The sequence below is a fragment of the Asterias rubens genome, chromosome 5, assembly GCF_902459465.1.
Source record: "Asterias rubens chromosome 5, eAstRub1.3, whole genome shotgun sequence".
In the NCBI taxonomy this organism is placed as follows: domain Eukaryota; kingdom Metazoa; phylum Echinodermata; class Asteroidea; order Forcipulatida; family Asteriidae; genus Asterias; species Asterias rubens.
In genome coordinates this window covers 4,347,366-4,371,943 of record NC_047066.1, presented here as the reverse complement: position 1 = coordinate 4,371,943, position 24,578 = coordinate 4,347,366, and the positions used below count along the sequence as shown (strand labels likewise).

The following is a 24,578-nucleotide window of genomic DNA, read 5'->3' as shown; positions in this document are numbered from 1 at the left end:
AGACAGAGCTCAAGAAGGAACCCCAACTGGACTCCAAGCCGGAGCCTAAGCCAGAGCCCCATTCAGAACCCAAGCCAGAGTCAGAGCCCAAACTAGAGCCAGGGCCCAATTTCATAGAGCTGCTAAGCACAAAAATTTGCTTAGCATGAAGTTTCTTCCTTGATAAAAACAGGATTACCAACCGAATTTCCATTTGTTGCATACTGCTTGTTACTGGTATTCAGCTGTTGTTTGCTTATCCTGAAAATCACGTGGAAGTTCGGTTGGTAACCCTGTTTTCATCAAGGAAGAAATTTCATGCTAAGCAAACTTTTGTGCTTAGCAGCGCAATGAAATGGGGCCCAGATCTGTTGGAAAAGGAACTAAATAACTGCTCTCAGTTTTACATTACGTTTCTTTGGCTTATCGGAACAATGGACACATTTCCACAAAACTACCTTATCGTCCTCATATTCAAAGTCTTGTAAATGCAACATAACCGATAGTTAACAAGACTAGAAACAGCGCCACGCCAATGGTATACTGTGGAGAATCACCTTTAAAGCGTGGACTAAAAGGGAAGTACATCTCTTCAAAGCATTGATCATTGTCGCAGCGTATCGGGCCTGATAACCTGGAGAAAGTAAACAGACAAATAACAAGGATTAAACCAATGTCAAAATTTCTCAACTTGAATTTGTTAATGGAAATTGTCGGATGCAAGTGTTTGTAATCGATAGGATTACTAGAGTTCACCAAGATGACCCAGAGGCAGCACCGATGTCAAGGTTGCTAAATCATGTATGAAATACACTTTTGCTTTCGCCAATTTTTTCTGCCATTCTAAGTATAAAAACTTGGTTACTGGTAAACAGGTTTATAAAGTTGGGTCCAGCAGCCGATTTCAAAAACGCTAGGATTAATTTTAGGAAGTCCCAAGATTAATCCTAAGTTAGGAAGAGTTTTGTGAAATCGACGGCAGGTTCCCTCAGGAGTAATCTCAGTTCATACATTTCGTGAACAAAAAAAGCTGTGTCATAGTCAAGCAGCTTTTACTTTTAAAGGAACATTACAGAATTGATTTTTGCTAACAAAACAGTTGCTGGCAGTGTAAGCAATTTATGTAATCCACCATATACATTAGCTGACAAACCTGTAAAAGTTTGAGATTGATCGGTCATCTGGGTCGTGAGAAAATAGTAAAAAAATCAATACCACATTTCGCATGACATCGATGTAAACAAAAACAATGAATTAAACGCTCACTGAGCGATAAACTCCAAGCGGGAAATTATGTTCATTTATTTCTCATCAAATATGACATTTCAGACAGAAATATTTCAAGGGATGTTTTATAATATCATCATCATTAAACCTTGTAATTTTGTGTAAAGCTGTGATCTTAGACAATTTGTTTTCTCCCTCTTACCAATTCTGTAATGTTTCTTTAAAGACAGTGGACACTATTGGTAATTGTCAAAGACCAGTCTTCTCACTTGGTGTATCTCAACATATGCACACAAATAACAAACCTGTGAAAATTTGAGCTCAATCGGTCATCGAAGTTGAGAGATAATAATGAAAGAAAAAAACACCCTGGTCACGCGAAGTTGTGTGCGTTTAGATGGTTGTTTTCGAGACAACAAGTTCTAAATCTGAGGTCTCGAAATCAAATTCGTGGAAAATTACTTCTTTCTCGAAAACTACTTCACTTCAGAGGGAGCCGTTTCTCACAATGTTGTATACCATCAACCTCTCCCCATTACTCGTCACCAAGAAAGGTTTTATGCTAATAATTATTTTGAGTAATTACCAATAGTGTCCACTGCCTTGAAGTGATCCAGCCATGATCACTGTTGAAGCCATCAACTTGGACATGATATTTATATTAAATTATTGAAATAGACAAAAGGATGGAATATGACGACAGAAACTTACAGATAGCCTGGCCCCAAATCTTCAGCAGGCACCCTGGTGAAAACCACAGTGCTTGTTACTGGAAAAGACTGCACCCATTCTGTTGCATTGTCAGAGGCTTGATTGAGGTGGCATGTAACGCTGTTGGCTCCACTGCATTGAAACTTGATGGTCGACTTGCTAAAGCTATGGATATTATAATAATATTAATAATAATAATAATAATAATAATAATAATGGCTTCTTATATAGTGCGCATATCCGTCACTCGGTGCTTTAAAGGGAAGGTACACATTTGGTAATTACTCAAAACAAATATTCACTTAAAAACTGACTTGGTAACGAGCATTGGAGAGCTGTTGATAGGATAAAACATTGTGGGAAACGATTCCATATGAAGTAACGTAGTTTTTGAGAAAGAGGTAATTTCGCACTAAAATAATAAAAGACTTCTAGCTAGAAGTCTTTTATTATTATCTGAAAGCACACAAATTCGTCCATCAAGGGTGTTTTTTCTTTCTTCATTTTCTAACAACTTTGATGACCAATTGAACCAAAATTTTCACAGGCTTGATATTTTATGATTATGATGGGATACACCAAGTGAGAAGACTGGTCTTTGACAATTACCAAATGTGTACCTTCCCTTTAACATACAGCATGTTCCTGCAAGGTATGTTGGACTACGTTTGGTTTGTGAGATCTACTCTTTTTACATAGCACCATTATAATGGCTTACAAGAGAGTGGCGCAACAAGCTGCCAATCAAACCAGGTGTATTGGGGCAAATCCCTTCTCTTTTCGCCAAGCGTGCATTACACAAAACATGGGACCAGCTTTTTATGTCCCATCAGAAGGACAAAGCAATGGTTAAGTGTCTTGCTCAAGGACACATGTGCCACGACTGACACTCGAACACACAGTTTGAACTTGGTGCTCTTAGCTGTTCGGCCATGACACTTCCACAGAACGAGCAAGAGTTTTTCATAATACTGCAACAAAAAGAATTACTACTAAAAATAATACTAAACAAATTCTTATATAGCGTATTTCACAATAACCGTATCAATGCCCTTTACATTAGTGGAGTTCAGGGCTCATTTTCATGGTCTGACTTGCAACCGTAATCTGCTGTAAGTAGTGCCATGAAATTGGACCCAGACATTGGGAAGAAAATCTTTCAGCATAAAGAAAGCAAAAGTAAAATATTTTGTTGTTGTTTTCTTTAATAGTTTGCTTCCATACGATATCTTTCACTACCAAAAACAATTCTTAAAACCTGTAAAGAAATAATAGAATTTGACCCTAATTTCTCCAGAAACAAGTGGATAACACGTACTTGTTATATATTTGGTTTGCGGTAACACCATGTGTGTATCTACTTGCCAGGTAGAGTTTGTTCTTAGAGAACTGTCTTTCTTTATTCTACTACTGCGGAGTAGATTGATCGGGTGTTTGGGAGACTTCTCAGTTCCGAAAAGAACTGTCCTGCTTTTTTAACTACTACCCAGGCGGAAGGTATAGAAAATTGGTTGGGACTACTACTTTAGCTTATAGGATCGTAATTAACTGCACTACCGCGAAGTCAGTTCTTGAATTGGTCTCAACATTTCGACTAGTTTGCTCTAAAAATCGTCAGGAGACTGAAGAGATAAGAAAGAAGTGGGCTTATTTATAGAGGCTTCAGTGTAAAGACAATCAACGCTCTGATTACCGCAAACCAAATTAAGGGTGTATTCGATTAGCTTCCCTGGGTCGACCCCTATGTGGCGTATTTTATTTTTTTCCAGGACACTGTGGGCACATAGTTTACCCACGCTCCACCTGGAAAAAAAACAGACACTTCATCACGTGAGCCTTCCCGTGGTGATGTCAGTGCACCTCGGCCAGCCCCAAGAGCCCCGCTTGTGGATAGGGTCACTTGGGGGTGACCCGAGGTGCACTGACGTCACGACAAGAAGGCTCACACGATGATGTGTCTGTTTTTTTTCCAGCTGGAGCGTGGGTAAACATCTGCACACGTTCGTACTGGAAAACAAAATAGGCGACTTTTCCAGGACGAACGTGGGGTAATTATGTGCCCACGTTTGTCCTGGGAAAAAATAAAATACTCCACATCGAGGTCGACCCCAGGGAAGCTAATCGAATGCACCTATATATTGATACCTCACCATGCAATGCCTGAAATCCTATACACTTACTTGATTCGCGCGGATAAGATCTCCTGCTGCACTAGACCACCAAACTCCCCAGTATTTGCATACAAGATCTCCAGATTCACTCCAGTGGGTACGTCATAACACACACCCTGACCCAGATCAAGGGGTCGATACTCTAGCGTCTCGTTCTGCTCCTCCGACGTTGTCATGTCAGCAGTTGTCATGGCATCAGTTGTCACGGCAGCTGTGACAGGTGGAGGGTCAGTTGGAAGTGGTTGTTCCACAGGTCTTGTAAGAAGAAACAAAAACAGGAAAATTACTTTAAAGACACTGGACACTATTGGTAATTGTAAAAGACTAGTCTTCTCAGTTGGTGTATCTCAACATATGCACAAAATATCAAACCTGTAAAAAATTTGAACTCAACTGGTCGTCGAAGTTGTCACACAAAGTTTCGGCTTTCAGATGCTTGATTTCGGGACCCGAAATCTAATTCTGAGGTTTCCAAATCAAGTTTGTGGAAAAATTCTTCTTTCTTGAAAACTACGTTACATCAGAGGGAGCCGTTTCTCACAATGTTTTAAACTATCAACAGCTCCCCATTACTCGTTACCAAGTAAGATTTTATGGCAACAATTATTTTGAGTAATTACCAAAAGTCCAGTGCCTTTAAGATGTTTATGTAGACCCCTTGCATATGATGTCACAAGCTAAAATAGTGTCTTCATCAAGGTCAAAAGAAGAACTGTTTAATGAATGTCCAAGTGGACATTAAACTGGTCCCCTTTCTTTAACAGCAAGGATAAAGACAGGTACCTACTTTTCCAAACATGTGATTTCATTAGATACAATACGCCTCTCTTAATATTTATGCATGACGTCATAATTCTAACCCAAAATGAGGCTATGGGCGCAAGTCCCCCATCACTTGCAGTGGCTGCGCCTATCGCTTCGGTTTGGGATAGCATTGTGACGTACCTCATGCATAAATATTAAGAGAGGCATATGATTTCATTTGCTAAACATGCAGTGACGTAAGCTTTCCATATCTGTGTTTTGATTGGTCCGAGGTGATGTGGGTGCAGCTGTGGGTGTAAACCATTACATGGTTCTATGTAAAGTAGTAGTAGGTCTCATACTTCAAAACGTAGCGCCAAAATACTGAATGTTGAAGCGCCTTGAGCATCACTGAGTGACGGATATGAGAGCTACATAAGAAACCACTATTATTATTATTGTATACACGCCATCTGATGTGAAGTGTTACAACAAATTCAGAGCTTTCAAGAGATTATTACATATTTAGGCTGTATCCAAATTGGCAGCTTTGGCTCTGGCTATAGGTGTTGCTAAGGGTGTTGCTAAAGACGTCCTATACTTCAACGCATGATGACACGGTGATCAGCCATAGCAGTAGCCACAGTCGCCAATTCAAACACAGCCTGTGTGGCAAATACAAACGCTGTATTCACCCAAATGGTACTCACTTAAAAACTGGCGCCCAGTTCCTTAACATGGTCGTGCTTGCGTTGCCGGTTTTACCAATCCTGTCTGCTGCCATCATTGACAGGAACTCCATCAGCATCGTCTCTCGCAATGCGCTGCAGTTGCTGACTTGTGACCAACCTAGCCTGAGAATACAGCCCGAGACATGGTCCTCTCCATATGTGACATCAACCAGGCTAGACTGTGAGCATAGACTCCCTGGGCCTGGAGGTGGTAACAAAGAGTACATATATTTTTTAGGGATCCTTGGATGTTCGGCGTGCGATCTTGAATCCGCTTGGAACTCAAGTTATACACACATCCAGTAATTTATATGATAAAACACAAAGACCGGGCCTTGAATCCCTTTTAAAAGGGGGCACAGCAATAGACCCTTATCATGATGCCTCCATCTTGGTCATGTTCCTCATATCAAATAACAATAAAATATGCTAATATACATTTTGCAAATAGGAACCAGACTATTTTGTTCTTTCAGCCTCGGTTTGGTTACATTGATATCAATGGGAGAAACTCAAGATGGCTGCACCATGATAAAGGTATATTATTCTCTGGTGGGGGCACTTCTATGAGAAAAATGCAAGTTTGTTTTGGAACCTTGCAGAGGGCACCATTGGAACCTTGCAGAGGGCACCATTGGAACCTTGCAGAGGGCACCATTGGAACCTTGCAGAGGGCACCATTGGAACCTTGCAGAGGGCACCATTGGAACCTTGCAGAGGGCACCATTGGAACCTTGCAGAGGGCACCATTGGAACCTTGCAGAGGGCACCATTGGAACCTTGCAGAGGGCACCATTGGAACCTTGCAGAGGGCACCATTGGAACCTTGCAGAGGGCACCATTGGAACCTTGCAGAGGGCACCACAGCAATCGATAGTTTAATAGAATTGTACTGTGCTTTTAAAGTAATGTTAAATTTTTCAGTAGTTTTATGAAGTAACCTCTTCTCATTAATTGCTGTAATTTGCTTTGTACTGTACTTTTTAAAGCCATTGGACCCTTTCGGTAAACAGTATTGTCCAAGGCCCACACTTCGTGTATCACAACTTATATATAAAATAACAAACCTGTGAAAATTTAGGCTCAATCAGTCCTCGGCGTCGGGAGAAAATAACGGGAAAACCGACCCTTGTATCCGCACGTTTCGCCGTGTCACGACATGTGTTTAAAATAAATCTGTAATTCTCGATAACGAGAATTGATATTGTTTTACTGTTTTCTCAAAAACTAAAGCATTTCATGGAATAATATTTTAAGAGAAGTCTTTCACCACTACCTTCTGTAAACCCTGTAAGTTATTTGTAAAACTTTTTCTTTTTTTTCTGTACCGAAAGGGTCCAATGGCTTTAAGGAATGTTTACTTCTTCAGTATAGTTTTTTTTATACATTGTGCACTTTTAACTTCTTACTTTTATTGTTTGTGTGAAGCGCCTTGGGTGCCTTTTTAGGTGGATTTTGGCTACATAAGATCTTTTTATTCTTAAATCATTATAAATATAACACACCTCTCTTTGAACATGAAATTTCTACGTACTATACCGTGAGTTTATTTAGGCCTTACCTGGTGCCCAGACTCTCAGCCTGTTCGTCTCTGCATCATCAACCCTCACAAAGTCACTAAACTGTACTGGTTCAACGGTGGCACACAGACTCTCATTGTTGCACTCAGTCTGAGGGTCGTAAACAGCCACACCCGACAACACTCTCCTCCCAATGATGTAACCAGGGTTACCAGACCGTTCTACTTGATCGCTGACGTCTGGCGGGTCAATTGGGGCAGGGTCAGATATGGGCGTGGAGAGGTGTGTAAATTTGACTGAGAAATGTTGAGTGAAGGGCAAAGCAGGGTACCGTTCGACAACGATGGTACTGCCGGTAGTCATGGAGGACGTGGTGAAATCTGAGGTGGTTACCGGTATGGCAGGGGTGGTCATTGGTTGGGCAGGGGTCGTTGTTGGAGGGAGAGTCGGAGGCTGGGTTGTGGGTGCTAAGGTGGTCAGCATTTGGGTTGTGGGGTCTATAGTTCCGAACGTTTCTGGGTCCGTTCCCAGCATGGTGATGATATCAGTCACATCTTCTATGAGGGTTACTATTTCAGTGCCCTCCATTGTTACCTCCATGGTCGGAACAGGAGTCGTCGGGGGAGTCACAAATGTGACGTCTTCGTCGTCGTCTGTTGAAGCTTTGGTGCCCACTAGCGCTAAGCCAGCCACGCCTAGGATGACACTAGCATCCGCTTGAACGATCTGGTTTCCTCGCCAGAATAACTCATAGCGGACATCAAGTACAACGTTACTACAAAGTGAAGTTTGGTTGTTATATTGGGGCACGGGTGGGAGGGTGAACCCATCATCCCAAGAACAACGGTCAGGCAGTGCGAAGGTAGCGTTGGAGCTACCGTCAGGGAAGAGGGATTCTTGGTTTGGAGAGACCAACTCTTCGATTCGCAACCCAGAAACGAGGTAGGCCGTGATGTCATCTGTGCAGTAGTACCTGACGGATGTTGGTGCTGGATTAATACCACCGTAACTTCTCAGAATTCCCGGTGCTTCCGAGCATGGTGGATACGCAGCATTGGACGAGAGTGTAAAAGCGCGGGCGCTTAGCACTGAGGAGTCAACGCATAGGTCCTCCTTGGGGTCCACGTCACAACTTGAAGACGTACCCATCTGGAATCTGATTGGGGAAAGCCAAGAGCAGCCACCATTAGAATCCACCTGGGGCAGAGCGAGAAACCCACGGACGCTAGTCTTGAATAAAGTCTCGACCGGAAATCCAAACTTATACCCTCCTGCGTTGGTGTCTTCATCCTGAAATTCCAGAGAGCGTTGCTCAGTGTCCTCAAAACTTGTTGTCTGTGGAGTTGTGGCTTTCAGGGCGTTGAAGCTGGCCGCGTTACGAGTTCCTGGCCGAGACGAGAAGTAGTACCCGAGGTAGGGGCTGTTGTCGGTTTCCACACAGAGGAACGGGGACCAGTCTGATTTGAAAATGGCTTGAGTTTTGCAGTTGTAATCGTCTTGAATGGTAAAATTTCCGCCAGGGATACCCGGGATACAGATGAAGGCTGTTTGATCTTCTTCCGAGCAGAGCTGGGAAGAAAATGTCAAGAAAAAAAATGGAGGACTTAAAACCAATGTCTTAGTTTCAGTTAATAGTACTAATAATAAAAATATGCACTTCTTCCTTCACACCCTAAAGGCATCCAAAGTTGAAATTTTTTTCTCCAGGGTATGAAGAGCTATACTTGAAATATGCAACCCATTGTAGCTCCTTGTAAAGGTTTATGAGGTACTATGGCGCAAACTTAATGCAGCCAAGCATGCCAGAAACAATGCGGCAAACCCCTTCTTCATCTGGGCCCCCAATTTCATAGAGCTGCTAAGCACGAAAATTTCCTTAGCATGAAATTTATTCCTTGATAAAACAGGATTACCAACCAAATTTCCATTTGTTGCATATTGCTTGTTACTTGTGTTCAGCTGTTGTTTGCTTATATCCTAAAAAATCATGTGGAAATTTGGTTGGTATTCCTATTTTTATCAAGGAAGAAATTTCATGCCAAGCAAATTTTTGTGCTTAGCAGCTCTACTATGAAATTGTGCCCCTGGAGACTGAAGTAGTAATGGTCTTGCTCGAGAACACAATTAATGATCGTTCATTAAAAATAAAATGCTCCTTGATGCAATTCAAACAGATTGCGAAAAATAAAGGTGATAAGGTTTACCGAGTCACAGCAACAATTGACATCACATTTATTGGACGTCAGATCACAGGGGCAGGGTGAGACCTCAGTGTAGGCTGGGTTTGTGATGACTCTCTCTGTTTGGGGTTGACTGACGTCTGCAAGGAATGAACTTTATTAACCCTCCAGCTCATTATGGGTGCGTTTGATTAGCTTACCCGGGTCGACCACGGTCTGCCCCGGTACGTTCGAATAGCTCTGACGTCATTCCAGGGACTCACCCGGGTCAGCCCCAAGTGCCCTGCTTGTGGAATGGGCTTGGGGTTGGGGGTGACGTCACCACGGTCGTTTGATTAGCTCTTGTCAGGGGCTCACTCGAGTGAGCACTGCGGGTCGACACAGGGAAGCTTATCGAACGCACCCTATATATTTGGTTCGTGGTAACACCATGTATGAATCTACTTGCCAGGTAGATTATGTTCCTTTGAGAACTTATTTTGCTTTATATTCTACTACCGCACAGTAGATTTTCAGAATTTGGGAGACTTCTCGATTCTGAAAAGAACTGTACTGCTTATTAATTACTACCTGGGCGGAAGGTAGACAACCGGCAGGGACTACAGCTTTAGCTTTAGTGGATCGAGGGGATTTCTCATTATCAGCTTCACAGAGTTCTTAACTGGTCATTTCAACTAGCTTGCTCTGGAAATCGTCAGGAGGCATTTTTCAGCGAGTCAATCAACTACTTTGTACAACTACATGGGTTGTCTATGACAGGCATGGAATTTCGTCTTTGAGAGGGCAAGGCCATTTTCATTTTGCAAAGGGCACTTCCATTGGAAAGTCTTAAAGTCCATGGGAAACTTTTGAAGGTGTAGATGGGGGTACAGACCCCTTGCATTGGCCGTAACCTTTGATGAAACGTGCTCTTGTGAAAGGCTATCTTTGGCCGAGAATTGTGCGCAGGGCATTATTTGCCATAAAAGATGGTGGTCAATGACGTTTTGTGCAATCCATCTACCCTGCTTACAGACCTTTCTTTTGCAATGTCACAGCCCAAGTTTTTGCCAACCCAAGTTGGAAATGTATCGAAAGCCATAAATGCAAACAAACAATAGATCGCTACTGTTTGTAAAACATTCGAACATTGTATTGATTTTGTTGAAAACAAAACAACTAGTTATGGAAGGTATTTTATTTAATTGAAAGTTTGCAAAAAAAAACGTGAATTTCTTTACACCATCTGTTAATGCGATTGAGGAATTTAAAACAATCAGCCGCCCATGCCAACCAGGGCGGTTTGTTTATCAACAAAAGAAAGGTCTATAAGACTTGTTTGAAAGATTCTAGATGACAAACGAAGTGACAGTTATATGTTTGGATGATTAAATACCTGACGCAGCTGTCCAGTTGATAGATCTTGCCGGTGGAACGTCGACCGTCGCCACCACTGCTGTTATCAACCCGCTATACTTCGGACTCGTGTTTAGCTCCTTAGCGGCACAGCAGGTTACCAGTAAAACTCCCTGGTAACCGTCCCTGCTGCCGCTCCGGCTGACCAACAACGCAAGCTCCATGTCCCCTTCTTGGAAGACGATCTCCGACTCTGCGAGCTTCCACTCTGAGCTGACGTTGCCTGGTGGGGTTGTCGGGACCGGGAACGTTGGAGATTGGGTCGTGGGGAGCGGGGTAGTCGGGGGAAGGGTTAATAGTGGCGGGGTGGTCGGTTGAGGGGTGGTTATTTGAGGGGTTGTTGTGATTGGTTGGGTTGCATTGGTGGGCAAGGTAGAGTTTGAAGTGTTTGTTGAGGTTGTCATGGCAGGAGTCGGACCAGCTGGAAATTTGTAACACAAGTAGAACAATATTATTAATTTGATTACCGGTACTAAATCATGCACAAATAAAGGAAAGGTTGCCAATCAATGATTCTTTTCAAACAATAAAACAAAGGAAGTTACAAACTTCATGTGTTTCTTACAGAAGCCTGTTAGTGTCATAGCTATTTTATTTATTTTTGAGAGCAGTTACTCAGGCTGGATATTTTATGTTTGAGAGAGCAAGGCCATTTCAGTTTGCAAAGGGCACTTCTGTTGGAAGATCTCGAAAGTCTATGGGAAACTATTGCAGGGGCACCAAGTACAAGACCGGGGCAGCGGAGGCCATGGCCTCTATTGCCTCTATGTAATTTCCAGGACTGGGCAGGTTTTTTTATTTTCAAGGGCAGTTTTTCTTACTTTCAATGGCAGTTAATTTTATTTTCGAGAGTAGTTTTTTTCCGATTTTAAAAGCTGTTAATTTTATTTTTAAGAAAAGTTATTTTTGAGCTGTTATTTTTTATTTTCAAAGGGCAGTTATTTTTATTCTCAAGAAGTAATTATTACTTTTGTTTAAGTTAAATCTTGTTAACAGTTAATTTCATTGTCAGGATTAGTTAATTTTTATTTTCGAGCAGTTATTTTTTTTTTTCAACCCCACATTGATCATCACGTGAACAAGCATCGAAGCATAAGATATCCACAGAAACTGCGCCCTTAGCAATAGCTGCAGTCACAAAATCAAACAAGATGACAAAATTGTTGATCAATGGATTGCAAGAGGATCCATCGTAGGGAATATTGATAATAATAACAATAATAGTGGCCTCGTCTAGAGTGCTCAGGTCCGCGAGGCATGACGCTCATGGCGCTGTTAACGCAAAATATCAATACAAATACAAAAGTAAGTACAATATATCTATACAACATTGGTTCATAGCCACCAATTGTTTCTCAAATAGAAACTTTGATTGGCTGTAATTTTCCTGGTTTTTTTTCTGGATCCTTCCCTTAATCCCTTTCCCCTCTTCTTTTCTATAAATGAATATGTATTTGTTTGTACTTGTTTGTTTATGCCTCTGAAGAAGGTCCGGTTTGGATCGAAAACTAAGGCCATCTACCCTACTCATTATATACAACATTGGAACTATATAATGACTAACTAGGTAGATATGCAGGGTAATCAGTTCCATGAAACATAGTTACGAAGTGAACAGATGAGTTTTAAGTAATTGTTTGAAAGAACTAGCAGATGAAGCTTGGCGAGGAAGAAGAGGGTCGAGAACAAACAAACAAATCTTTGTAGCTTAAAGGGAAGGTAAACAATTCGTAATCACACTTGAAATTAGTGGCAATAAAAAGTCATTGGTTAGAAGCCTACATCTGCTTTCGGTAGTGTAAAGCATTTGAAAAAAAATTCACTTTGAAGTTATGTTATTATGTAAAAAGGTTAGTTTCAATGTATACATCCACATTAAAACATTTGAACGACTCCAAAAACCAAAGGTATATGTTCCTTTAATAGTCTAGCTAGATGACTTCACTTCTAAGCATCGTGAAAAGTCAGCAGCTAGCTTTGAGAGTCAAACCCATACCTTAGCAATCTCAAGCACTGTAGTCTAACCACTACATTACAAATACTCTGGCGACCAACAAATTTTAAGCTGTGATGCGATTTTGAATAATCCATCAACAAACTTTCAAGTTACAAGAAGCCATGTTTTTAGATATTATTAAACTAAAGAATCAGAGGGTATAATTAATGTACTAATTCTAACGACGATAAAGAACAAAAGGGTTTTACATTTGACGCTACACCACTGTGCAATATACACTGTATACTCGGTGTTTCCTTGAGTCCTGGGCACAATGTCATGGAGCTGCTAAGCACAAAAATTTGCTTAACATGAAATTTCTTCCTTGATAAAAACAGGATTACCAACCATATTTCAATTTGTTGCATATTGCTTGTTACTGGTAATCTGTTGTTTGCTTATCCTGAAAATCACGTGAAAATTTGGTTGGTATCTTGTCTTTATCAAGGAAGAAATTTCATGTTAAGCAAATTGCTGTGCTTAGCAGCTCTTTGAAATTGGGCCCTGATGAGAACATTTCATAGGCTACTTAAGTGGGATTCGAACCATGATACCAACTGAAATTGTTAAATTGTTGGTGATACCTGCTGTCTATCAATTTATCAATACAGGCCGCTTCACTGGGAATCATGCCCAGTGGCCTGGAGTGTGAGACACCTGCTCTAGAATATCGTGGTCATTGGTTCGAATCCCACCCAAGCAGTAGAGGCCTATGCCTGTGAAATATATTTACACCAGACTTGAAAAGCTATCACACACCAGTGCCAGGGTAAGAAATAAATATGGTTATACATAAGATAGCAAAGTTCCATCACCATTTTAAACCAAGAAATAAAATAAAACCTTACATGATATAAGCATGCAGAGTATTTCGGTTTATCAGAGCATTGCTAAATTAATAATGCTAGGTCCAATCTCATAGAGCAGTATGCCAAGCAGATTGCTTAACCATTTTCTGCTTAGCAAAAGTAAGCAGGATACCGGTCATAAATAATACAACTTACATGGTACTTTGGCCGGTAAGCTTATGTAACCTAGTAAGCATAATGTTATTGTGCTTAGCTGCTTTTTGTACTTACAGGTTCTGGACAAGCTTGGTAATTGTCAAAGACCAGTATCACACTTGGTGAAAATTTGGTCTCAATTGGTCAGTGAATTTGCAAGAGAATGAATAAAAAACAACACCCTTGTTGCATTACATGTACTTCGTGTTCTTTCCGATGCATAATAAAATGCTTTGACAGCTAAATTCTTTTAATAGTTGAGTGAGAAATGACCAATTTCCCCAAAACTATGTTACTTCTGAGGGAGCCATTTCTCACAATGTTTTTAAACTATCAAAAGCTCTCCATTGCTCGTTACCAATTACCAATAGTGTCCAGTGCCTTTAAGCAGCTCAATGATGTTACAATTATACTAGTCAAGAACATGGAGGGATTACAAAGGAGGAGGAAGCTTCAGTTTTACTATGCAAACCTGAGGGACAAAAGTAGCACAAAAAAAAACCATCCAGTCATAGCGTTGTGCAGTTAAAGGGTAGGGGTGTTTTTGGTAGGACACAAAACACAATGTCCACAGATTTACATCAAACTCACACAGTTGGCAGATAATGATGGTAGAAAGCTTCCCTTAAATTATTACTAGCTAAGGCGCTGTAGTTTTGGAGAAATTAGTTTTTTTAAAAAGTCACAAAATTAGTTGAAGTCTCGGGAGACAACAAGTTATTTTACCATGTAAAACGTTTTTTTTGTGACTTGTTTTACTCATCTCTTGAAAACTACAGCACCTCAGCAAGCAACATTTTAAGAGAAGGTTTCTTCCATCATTATCTTCAAACTGTCTTAGTTTAAATCTGTGGACATTGTGCTTTGTGTTACAAAAAGTACCCAGATCATTTGACTGCTTCGATTCATCTTAGCACTAAGACCACTACTGAAGCCATACAGTGTACTGCTTACAGGCAAGCAAAGAAACAGGGTGAAAAGTAATCAAATGGCTTTACTTACCAATTTTTGGTTTTTAAGTGCAATTAGTTATTAGTATGTAGAACAAAAACAAAAAATTAACAGGGTTTTTTTTTGGGGGGGGGTGCAAACAAATGGGAATTGAATGAAAATAGTATAAAAAGAACCATTCAGAATAGTACATAAAAAACAAATATCACTTTTTTTATATTTTTTTTAACCCACCCACCCCAATTTTGATTTTTAAAGACAGTGGACACTATTGGTAATTGTCAAAGACTAGCCTTCACAGTTGGTGTATCTCAACATATGCATAAAATAACAAACCTGTGAAAATTTCAGCTCAATCGGTCATCGAACTTGCAAGATAATAATGAAAGAAAAAAACACCCTTGTCACACGAAGTTGTGTGCGTTTAGATGGTTGATTTCGAGACCTCAAGTTCTAAACCTGAGGTCTCGAAATCAAATTTGTGGAAAATAACTTCTTTCTCGAAAACTATGGCACTTCAGAGGGAGCCGTTTCTCACAACGTTTTATACCATCAACCTCTCCCCATTACTCGTCCCCAAGAAAGGTTTTATGCCAATCAATATTTTGAGTAATTACCAATAGTGTCCACTGCCTTTAAGAATTGAATGGCTTCATAATACAAGCCATACATTGAAGAAAAAGCGATGCCTCAAATGAAGCTGATATTTTTTATCAAAGGTTTCCAACACCAGTTTTTTTCATTGGCTTTCTTCTGGCTCAAACAAACAAATCTGTAACTACTTCAGGAATGGTGACAAATCTTGCCAGCTTGGCTAGCTGGGTATTGTGTCTTCTTCTTTGTTTGTTAATATTATATATTATTATTTATATCAGGCTTCCAGGGGCAAAAATATATCAGCGTATTGAACGCTGTGTCAGTAAAAGTTCCCGGATGGAGCAATATTGCTTCAATATTGCTCCTTCCGGGCATTTTAACACTTGCACGCGCATCTCACGCGGCGACTGATGCAACGCTCACCATGTTGGGTAAGTTAGATTTACGTGTATTAACGCCGCAACGCCTAAATCTTGCACTTTTACTGCATAAGGCACAGCACTCTGAGTTATATATATAAACGCACAGTGAAACGGCCCACAGTATGGCGCATTCAAGATTTTCAAAAATAGCATTGAAATAGAAAAAAAAACATAATAAAATTGAATTGAAAATCTGGAATCAGGTGAGCCAAAATAGTGTTGCTTTGATCAAGTCCTCAGCCTGATATAAATAATAATAATAATATTGGATTGCTTTTTTCGGGGGATACAAGAATATATTGCACTCGCTATGACAATATTCTTGTATCCCCCTCAAAGCCATCCAATATTATATAATTATTTGTATTTTTTCATTATAAACTAAATTACAAGTTTTTTAGGCATTGGCTATTCTGAATGGCCCCTAACATAAAATCTGCATAATCATTAAAATCATAATTTTAGTCCCAAGTTAGGATGAGTAACCTGTCTTATTGAGCACATATATCGCGCAATCTGCTGCCATGAAACCAGAAAAACCTAGACAAACCCTTTCACCCACGCATGTGAACTGGGTTCGTTTACAGGTACCACACTCAGCACACAGGGTTTTACGTCCCATCTGAATTGTGGTTCAATATTCTGCCCCAGCTTTTACCCGACTGTCTTCTTGAACGGCATAGCTGTTAATCTACAAACTGAGCACCGTTTCATGAAGCTGGTAAACATTTACTGAGGAATACCTTGCTATATGTAGAAATGGGTTACCAGCCAACATGCTATGTTGCCCTGCAAGTCTTTTGCTTAGCAGATTTAAGGGGTGTTTGGAAGAAACTACTGCTCAGCAAATCTCCATGCTAAGTAAATATTTAGTGGGGCACCAGTCACAACAAGGTAAACTTCATGGTTGCTGTATTTGTAACCTGTTTCTACTACACCAGATCTTTCTGTGCTAAGCAAGTTTAGATTAAAGCTGTTTAGAAGAAAATACTGCTCAGCAAATCTCCTTTCTAACTAAACATTTAGTGGGGCACCAGTCACAACAAGGTAAACTTCATGGTTGCTGTATTTGTAATCTGTTTCTACTACACCAGATCTTTCTGTGCTAAGCAAGTTTGTCAGCTTACAGGCTTTAAGCAATTTGGCCCTGCTAGTACTTACCTGTTGGATTAGGTGTTGTTGCGAGACCACTCTCTGGTACCGTACATTCCGCACGGTCGAGAAAGCTTTGCACTTCGTCCGTTGAGTTTAGCTGGGTGAGGGTGCACAGGAACGTTACCTCATCGTCACCAGGCTGGAGGGGTTCGGCCAGGACCAGTAAGGGGGTGAATTTATTACTGGTCACCCTGGATGTGGCCGGTAACAATGTTACGGAACCCATCTCAAAGTCAAAGAGGATGTCACCTGGGATAGGAAGGAGTTTAATTGTAATATAATCATAATAGTTTGGGGTTTGAACCAAAGACCTCCTCATTAACATCCCGGTGCTCTACCAACCTAGCTATCAAGCCATAAAAGTGGCGGTCTCCCTATTTTGTCAATATCTTTGTTCCTGGGTGCCAGTCAGAAGCCATACAACCGTGTAGCCAGGGATCACACCAAAGCAAGTACCTGTGAAGCGGCAGCCAGGGGATCAACTTAGGGAATGTGACTTTTTATTTCAGATATCAAATAATAAACCACATGGGAAACTGACTGGGTAAATTTAAAATGATATGGGATTGACTAGAGCGGAATTTGAACCAATGACCTCCGAATTAAAGGCACTGGACACCTTTGGTAATTGTCAAAGACCAGTATTCTCATTTGGTGTAATCCAACATATGCATAAAATAACAAGTCTGTGAAAATCTGAAGTCTGTTATTATTTTTATTTGAGTGAGAAATGAACTCTTACTAAAAAACTACGTTACTTCAGAGGGAGCTGTTTCCACGATGTTTTTATACTATCAACAGCTCTCCATTGCTTGTTACCAAGTAAGTTTTTATTCCAAAAATTGTTTTGAGTAATTACCAATAGTGCCTTTAAGCCTATAGGGTAAGTATTTCTTAATGTTACGGTTGTCTTCACTTTAAATATCATTTCAAGTGTGTGATGTTGGTGTGGGGCATCACTTATAACTAATTTGGATCTTACTTGATGATGAGCTTCGTTGATACTGCACATCATCGTCTGATTCTGCATAACATGTAACCTGTAAGGTGTCACCACGACCTGTGATGTCATACGGCATCTGTAATAATGACAAGAACAAGTTTTATGTAGGATTTGAGGCATTGCATGGTGAGGTATCAATATATATATGGTTTGCGGTAACACCATGTGTGTATCTACTTGCCAGGTAGAATTTGTTCTTAGAGAACTGTCTTTCTTTATTCTACTATCGCGGAGTAAATTTATCGGATGTTTGGGAGACTTCTCAGTTCTGAAAAGATATGTCCTGCTTTTTAACTACTACCTGGGCGGAAGGTATAGAAAATTGGCTGGGACTACTACTTTAGCCTATAGAATCGTAACTAACTGCACTACCGCAGAGTCACTTCTTGAATTAGTCTTAACCTTTCGACTAGCTTGCTCTAGGCATCGCAGGAGACTGAAGAGGTAAGAGAGAAGTGGGCTTATTTATAGGGGTTCAGAGGCTTCAGTGTAGATTCAATCAACGCTCTGATTGGTTCTCCTGAAAGGAGAATTGTGGTTGGTTGGTTCGGGGCTATTGTGTAGGTTGCCCATTGTGTGAGAAAGCCCTTGTGTGTAGTGTGGCAGTGAAGAACAAGTTTTATTATTGACTGCTGTCTGACCATTTAGTATCATCCACAATATTGATGCTTAACATCTCCTACTATTATTTAATATTCAATGATCCTTACCGTTGCACTGTCTTGGTCAATAAGGATACTGACTATGTCGAAACTCAACCACACCACCATGCCAACTGTGATGGGGAAGACAAAAACATTTCCAATATTGTGAAGAATATAGTTTCAGTTTTACTTTTTACACTTTTATCACGCAGCCAACAATCGCTGTCATGTTCCCTGTTGAGGAGCATTCTATTTAAAGACACTGGACACCTTTGGTAGTTGTCAAAGACCAGTCTTCCCCCTTGGTGTATCTGAACATATGCATAAAATAACAAACCTGTGAAAATTTGAGCTCAATTGGTGGTTGAAGTTGCGAGACAATAAACACCCTTGTCACACAAAGTTGTGTGCTTTTAGATGCTTGATTTTGAGACCTCAAAATCGAATTCTGAGGTCTGGAAATCAAACTCATGGAAAATTACTTCTTTCTCGAAAACTATGTTACTTCAGAGGGAGCTGTTTCTCACAATGTTTTATACCATCAACCTCTCCCCATTACTCGTTACCAAGTAAAGTTTCATGCGAGTAATTACCAATAGTGTGTCCTGCAAGGAGTAAGGGTGGTATGTAAAGATGAAATGAGGCATTGATGTATTCAAAAGAGGACACTCTGGGTGTTTAACCATGTCAACTGTAGTTCAACATAGAAATATTTTGTGAGTACACACGTCAACCAGTGCGAAGTGGTTAAAATGCTTATAGATTAAAACAATTGCAAAAAACTGTGAACATTTCACCTCCCCCACCCTGTGTTCAGAAGAAAGATCACAATCACTTACCAGATGTTATGCCAGTGACATCACACTGTGCTGTAACATTAGATCCTTGCACTGGTTCACTGTTAACAAAATGAAACCAATTATTTATTTATTTTGTTTATTTATTTATTTCCAGGTAGCACCAGACAGTACATACAGAGAATAAATAATCAGAAGAAAATACTTTTTTTTTCCAAAAAGCGGATATAACATAAATTCTGAAACAAATTCTGAATTCTGAAAAACTATTTTTCAAGTGCAAAATTTATTGTTCTTTTAACGTTCCCGCTCCTTCCAATTTGCAGCTCAACAATGGATCACCAGAACAATTCAAAACAATTTGTGCGCGAAGTAGAATGGTTTTATTGTATATTTAAAATCTTCTTTTTATGTTTGCCTGCAAGATAACAAAGCTTGTATTCCTAGACTTACCTAAGCTGCAGGTTGAGTTGTCCTCTTGTTATCCCGTTGCTATTAGCAACAAAGATTCTCTCCTGACATAGACTGAGTACGGGACTTTTCTTGATTGTTACATGCCTGTTGAATCAAACAAAAGGAATGCATCATTTCAACAACGTTGAATTGACTGTTAAAAAGACACTTGGTCAAAATGCATTTAAAAAACAAATTCTGTTGAAAATTTTCTGTATTTTGGTTTTTGTTACTACCAGTACCAGTGTAAACACACATTTTCTTGACTTGTAGATCTGTGCTAGTGTCAACACACTGTTTCCCTTGATCCTTGGTTAGTGGATTAAGTTGGTGTCAACAACAGTTTCACTTGACTTGTGGATTCATTTCATTATCAACACAATGCTTGCCTTGACTTGTGGATTTGTGTTAGTGTCAACACAAATTTTTCCCACCACTTGTGGATATTTGTTGATGTCAACACAATATTTCCCTTGACTTGTGGATGTTTGTTGATGTCAACAGAATATTTCCCTTGACTTGTGGATATATACTACCATTCACAATGACCTACCCTGTTTGTCCTGCCGAGGTGTTCAGACTGAAGTACGATGTCAACCCTGGGGTTGTCGTCTCTCCCCTGCATTGCACCTCAACCTGTCTTCCCTGGGATACAATGCTGAAAGTATAGAATCACAAAGAGTGGAGACCAGTTAAGATATCACTCCGCAGCAGTGCAGTTAATATTGATCCTATAAGCTAAAGTAGTAGGCCCAGCCGATTTTCTAACTTCCGCCCAGGTAGTAGTTAAAAAGCAGGATGGGTTCTTTTCAAAACAGAGAAGTCTCCTGAAATTCTGAATATCTACTCCGCGGTAGTAGAATAAAGAAAGACAGTTCTCTAAGAACAAACTCTACCTGGCAAGTAGATACACACATGGTGTTACCACAAACCAAATATACATTGATGCTTCACCGTGCAATGACTCAAATCCCATAAACAAAGAGTGAATAATAATAATAATTATGGCTTTTTATATAGCGCTCCTATCCACCACTCAGTGAATACTCAAGGCGCTTCAACATGCAGTATTTTCCTGCAAGGTATTGTGGACCTACATATTGAAGAATGTAACCTTACTTAGCACCATGTAGTGGTTTACGCTGCAGCGCAATATGCAGCCAGTCAAACCCGGAACACCTCGACGAACCCCTTCTCTTTTTGATGCACTGGATTCTTTTATGTGCACCATACAATACACAGGGCAAAAGCTTCACGTCCCATCCGAATGGTTGGTTAAGTGTCGTGCTTAAGGACAACCATTTCGTGAATGAGACTCGAACCTACACTCTGCTGAACAAAAACTACAGAGCTTGAGCACAAAATACTACATATTCTCTGTACATCACCAAATCGCACATGACAAGTTCCTTCGGACACTAGCTCAGAATACTTACTCAAACGGCGCATCACCCACAGTGACGCCATTTCTAAGTTCTATGACTGCATCAGTGAATTGTAATACAGAATCTCCTTCAGTAAAAACTGTTGTTATGGCACAGGACACAGTCACCTGTTGATGAAACAAATATCACATAGTAAGGATTAAGAGTAATATTGGGGTATTGTGGGGTAATATTGGGGTGGCGTGGCCAAGCGGAGTAGAGCATTGAACTCAAGCTCTGGTGTTTCTGTTCAGCAGAGTGTGGGTTCGAATCCCGGTCGTGACACTTGTATCCCTGAGCAAGACACTTTACTATAATTGCTTCTCTCCACCCAGGGGTAAATGGGTAACTGTGAGGGCAGAGATGGTTCTTGTTTGTTGGTTTAGCTTAGTGCGCTACATATTTGGTGGCACAGGATGTATACTGCCCTAGGAGCTGAGATGAAATGGCCCAGTGATCAGGGTAATCATGTTGGAAGCGCTTTTAGACATGGTGTATAAAGTGCTATAATAAAAACCAAATATTATCATATTATCTTTAAAGGCACTGGATACATTTGGTAACTACTCAAAATAACATACTAGCATAAAAAAATAACTTGGTAACGAGCAAAGGAGAGCTGTTGATAGTATATTTTCAAAGGCTTTTTCATACACAATATACTACCTTCACAGGTGCCCGTTTATACCCCTGGGTTGAGAGGAGCAATTAAAGTAAAGCATCTTGCTCAAGGACACAAGTGTTATGAACGGGATTCAAACACACACTCCGATGACTTAACAAGCAGAACTTGAATACGATGCTCTTAAAGACACTAGACACCTTTGGTAATTGTCAAAGACCCGTCTTCTCACTTGGTCTTGAGTAAAGCAATCCCTGTAGCAGTTCTCATTGGAAACTGTACTGGGATGGTGTATCTCAACATATGCACAAAATAACAAACCAGTGAAAATTTGAACTCAATTGGTCGTTAAAGTTGCGAGATAATAAGGGAAGAAAAAACACCCTTGTCACACGAAGTTGTGTGCTTTCAGATGCTTAATTTCGGGACCTCAAAATTTATTTCTGAGGTCTCGAAATCAAATTCAAATATTTTAGTTGAAAATGACTCCTTTCTCGAAAACTACGTTACTTCAGAGGGAGCCATTTCTCACAATGTTTTATACTATCAACAGCTCTACATTGCTAGCTACCATGTAAGTTTTATGGTTACAATTATTTTGCATAATTACCAAGAGTGTCCAGTGCCTTTAACCATTCGCCCATGATACCCTATACCTATTCATACTTACATCTTCATCAAATGCAACCCCCGTGGCATTACTTCCATCCGTCACATTGTACAGGTCAAAGTTCAACGGCAGGGTCCCAGAATTGACATTGAGCGTGAAGAAGAAATCAGTGGGTGATGTCGTAGAGTTACCATCTGACCCCAGGTTGACCCTTCCTTGAATATCTGTAGCACGAAAGTAGATGATTTATTTAATGATTATTTTGTAGCCGTCATTTTTCTCAGACTACTTTTTAACTTTCAGATTCAAAGTGTTAACAAAGAAAGTAAACCACAGACAGGTACATGGGTAAATGAAATAAAGAAATGGGAATAAAGTAATTTTTCAACTTAGTTTTGTTAAAAGAAACAATTCAGAAAACTTACACACAAAACATGAGGGAAAACAAAGGAAAGAGATCAAACCATCATTTAAAAAACAACGTTCTTTTCTGTAAATTACTGCATTACCTCGGTTGTAGTTGGGAAAATCTCATCCTATGTTGCAGTAATCGCAACCCTCAGCTCAGCCTCTCAGGTTACTATTATTTGAATATTAGGCCTATATCGTAGGAGGTCCTAGTTTCGAGGTGTCCCTAAAATCGTGGCAAATCTTTTACTTCTCTGTGCGCGATGTAAACAGTCCCAAGATAAAAATTGTGTGGTTTTATTTGCCAAGCAAAGAGTCTCCTCTCCCTTGACCAAAACTTAGAAACACGTAAGGCTCCACTGGATATTTGCACTTGTAAATGCAAAAAGTTTGGTATTTTAGGCATTTCTACAAGGTACAAAAATATGTCATCATGTTGAGGCCATATAAAAATATTTGCCCACCGAAAAAGTTTCATCAAACTCTATTTCAGTTCACAATTCATGATGATCAAATCATGTGACTGAATATTTTGCTGAGCATTCTGGAAAAAAATATACAGAGGCTTAAAGAAGCCATGTGCCTTATATCATTTTCTAATATTTTTGGAGATTTTTTTGTTAACCCTCCGATCAACATTATTATTTATATTAAAATTTAAACGATCAGCTTGTTGATTCAATTATCACTGTTTATTTATACGCTTTATTATAAATTTTAAGAGAAAAAAAAGGGGGAAAAAATAAATAAAAATCAGATTTGAAAGCCAATGATTATTCACACTTTTTATTAAATTATTTATTTTTGTTATTTTTTGAAAATTACCAAGGTAATTTTAAAATTTCATTAAAAAATATTTTGAATAAAACAAAGACAACTGCTGGCTATAGAGTCATACACACAGTCTCAAAGAACACTTGTAGTCACTGTAGATGTTTCTTCCATGTATGGCATCACCTGGAAACCATGCTTTCTTGTATGCCGTGAAAACAGGAAAAACTCAAAACAAATGGGGCCAGTTGAAGTCATCGAAGATCGGTGTGTAGTGTGAACATTTCAATGTCCATCAAGTTTTAATATATGTTTGCATACTTCATATTAACAAAAGAAGGTAATTAGGGCATCGGTTGATATAAGGCATCATTATTTTTATTCCAATTCAAAGAAAAAGGCATAATAGCGTGAAAACTGTTAATTAACGGAATAACGCAACTGTTTCCAATGCCCCTTCAAATATGATCAATCGAATCAAAGAAGGATGAGGACCTCGTTGAGGTGGTCAAGGATAACTTTCCGTATGGCGCCACCACTTTTTCATTCGATATGAAAAAATATAGTATCTAATTTACCTCAATGAGATATCCCTTTTTGTAAAAATGAGTGAAAAAGTGGTGGCGCCATACGGAAAGTTATCCGTGGTCAACCCTTCTTAATCTATTCTTATTCAGTGACCACCTCGCTCATTATTTATTTGTCTAAGTATCACCACCTCGCTGTGGAGACTTGTCATAACCACACAGGAAATTATCGAATAGCCACGCCACTAAACATTGCTAAATAGTCACTGCTGATCTGGTCCATGGCATTGAACCATACCGTTACTGGTTAAGGCAAAACTCACACGTTATTTATTGATAAAAATTGCCATCAAATAATTAAAAGTTATCAATTTGTTTACCTTGACTATCAGTGGTCTCAAATAAAATCAGGATTGCTATAAAACACGTCACAAAATACTGGCGAAACATTGGTGATAGTTTGATTCTTCATTGCTGTCTGGAATACATCAACTTACACAGTTGTTTACACTAGTTACTTTGCCGCAATTTCCCAA

The 24,578-nt window shown here is 39.8% G+C and overlaps 1 protein-coding gene across 2 annotated transcripts; it reads right to left on the bottom strand.

Annotated features, from left to right (window-relative positions):
- Positions 1–308: 308 nt before the first annotated feature.
- Positions 309–24,570, bottom strand: LOC117290773. Of its 2 annotated transcripts, none has more exons than XM_033772318.1 (16): positions 24,423–24,570; positions 22,397–22,560; positions 21,117–21,232; positions 20,234–20,338; positions 19,681–19,785; positions 19,270–19,328; positions 18,497–18,561; positions 17,766–17,862; positions 16,790–17,032; positions 10,639–11,079; positions 9,288–9,403; positions 7,125–8,652; positions 5,543–5,765; positions 4,098–4,343; positions 1,918–2,082; positions 309–613 (listed from the first exon to the last, which is right to left on the bottom strand). In XM_033772318.1, exons 1-16 carry the CDS (start codon positions 24,490–24,492, stop codon positions 454–456), a joined length of 3,903 nt encoding a protein of 1,300 aa, XP_033628209.1. In that variant the 5' UTR covers positions 24,493–24,570; the 3' UTR covers positions 309–453. The 2 variants fall into 2 exon arrangements, with proteins under 2 accessions (XP_033628209.1, XP_033628210.1); XM_033772319.1 differs by having other exon boundaries at positions 10,639–10,881.
- Positions 24,571–24,578: the final 8 nt, after the last annotated feature.

What these genes read in the sequence shown, in the direction of transcription:
- LOC117290773 (XM_033772318.1), bottom strand. Translation starts at nt 24,492, where the DNA reads ATGTTTCGCCAGTATTTTGTGACGTGTTTTATAGCAATCCTGATTTTA. An exon ending in ATCTTATCCGCGCGAATCAA is followed by an intron (nt 2,083 to 4,097) that starts GTAAGTGTATAG and finishes TAATATCCATAG; the next exon opens with CTTTAGCAAGTCGACCATCA. An exon ending in GATTTGGGGCCAGGCTATCT is followed by an intron (nt 614 to 1,917) that starts GTAAGTTTCTGT and finishes TACTTTCTCCAG; the next exon opens with GTTATCAGGCCCGATACGCT.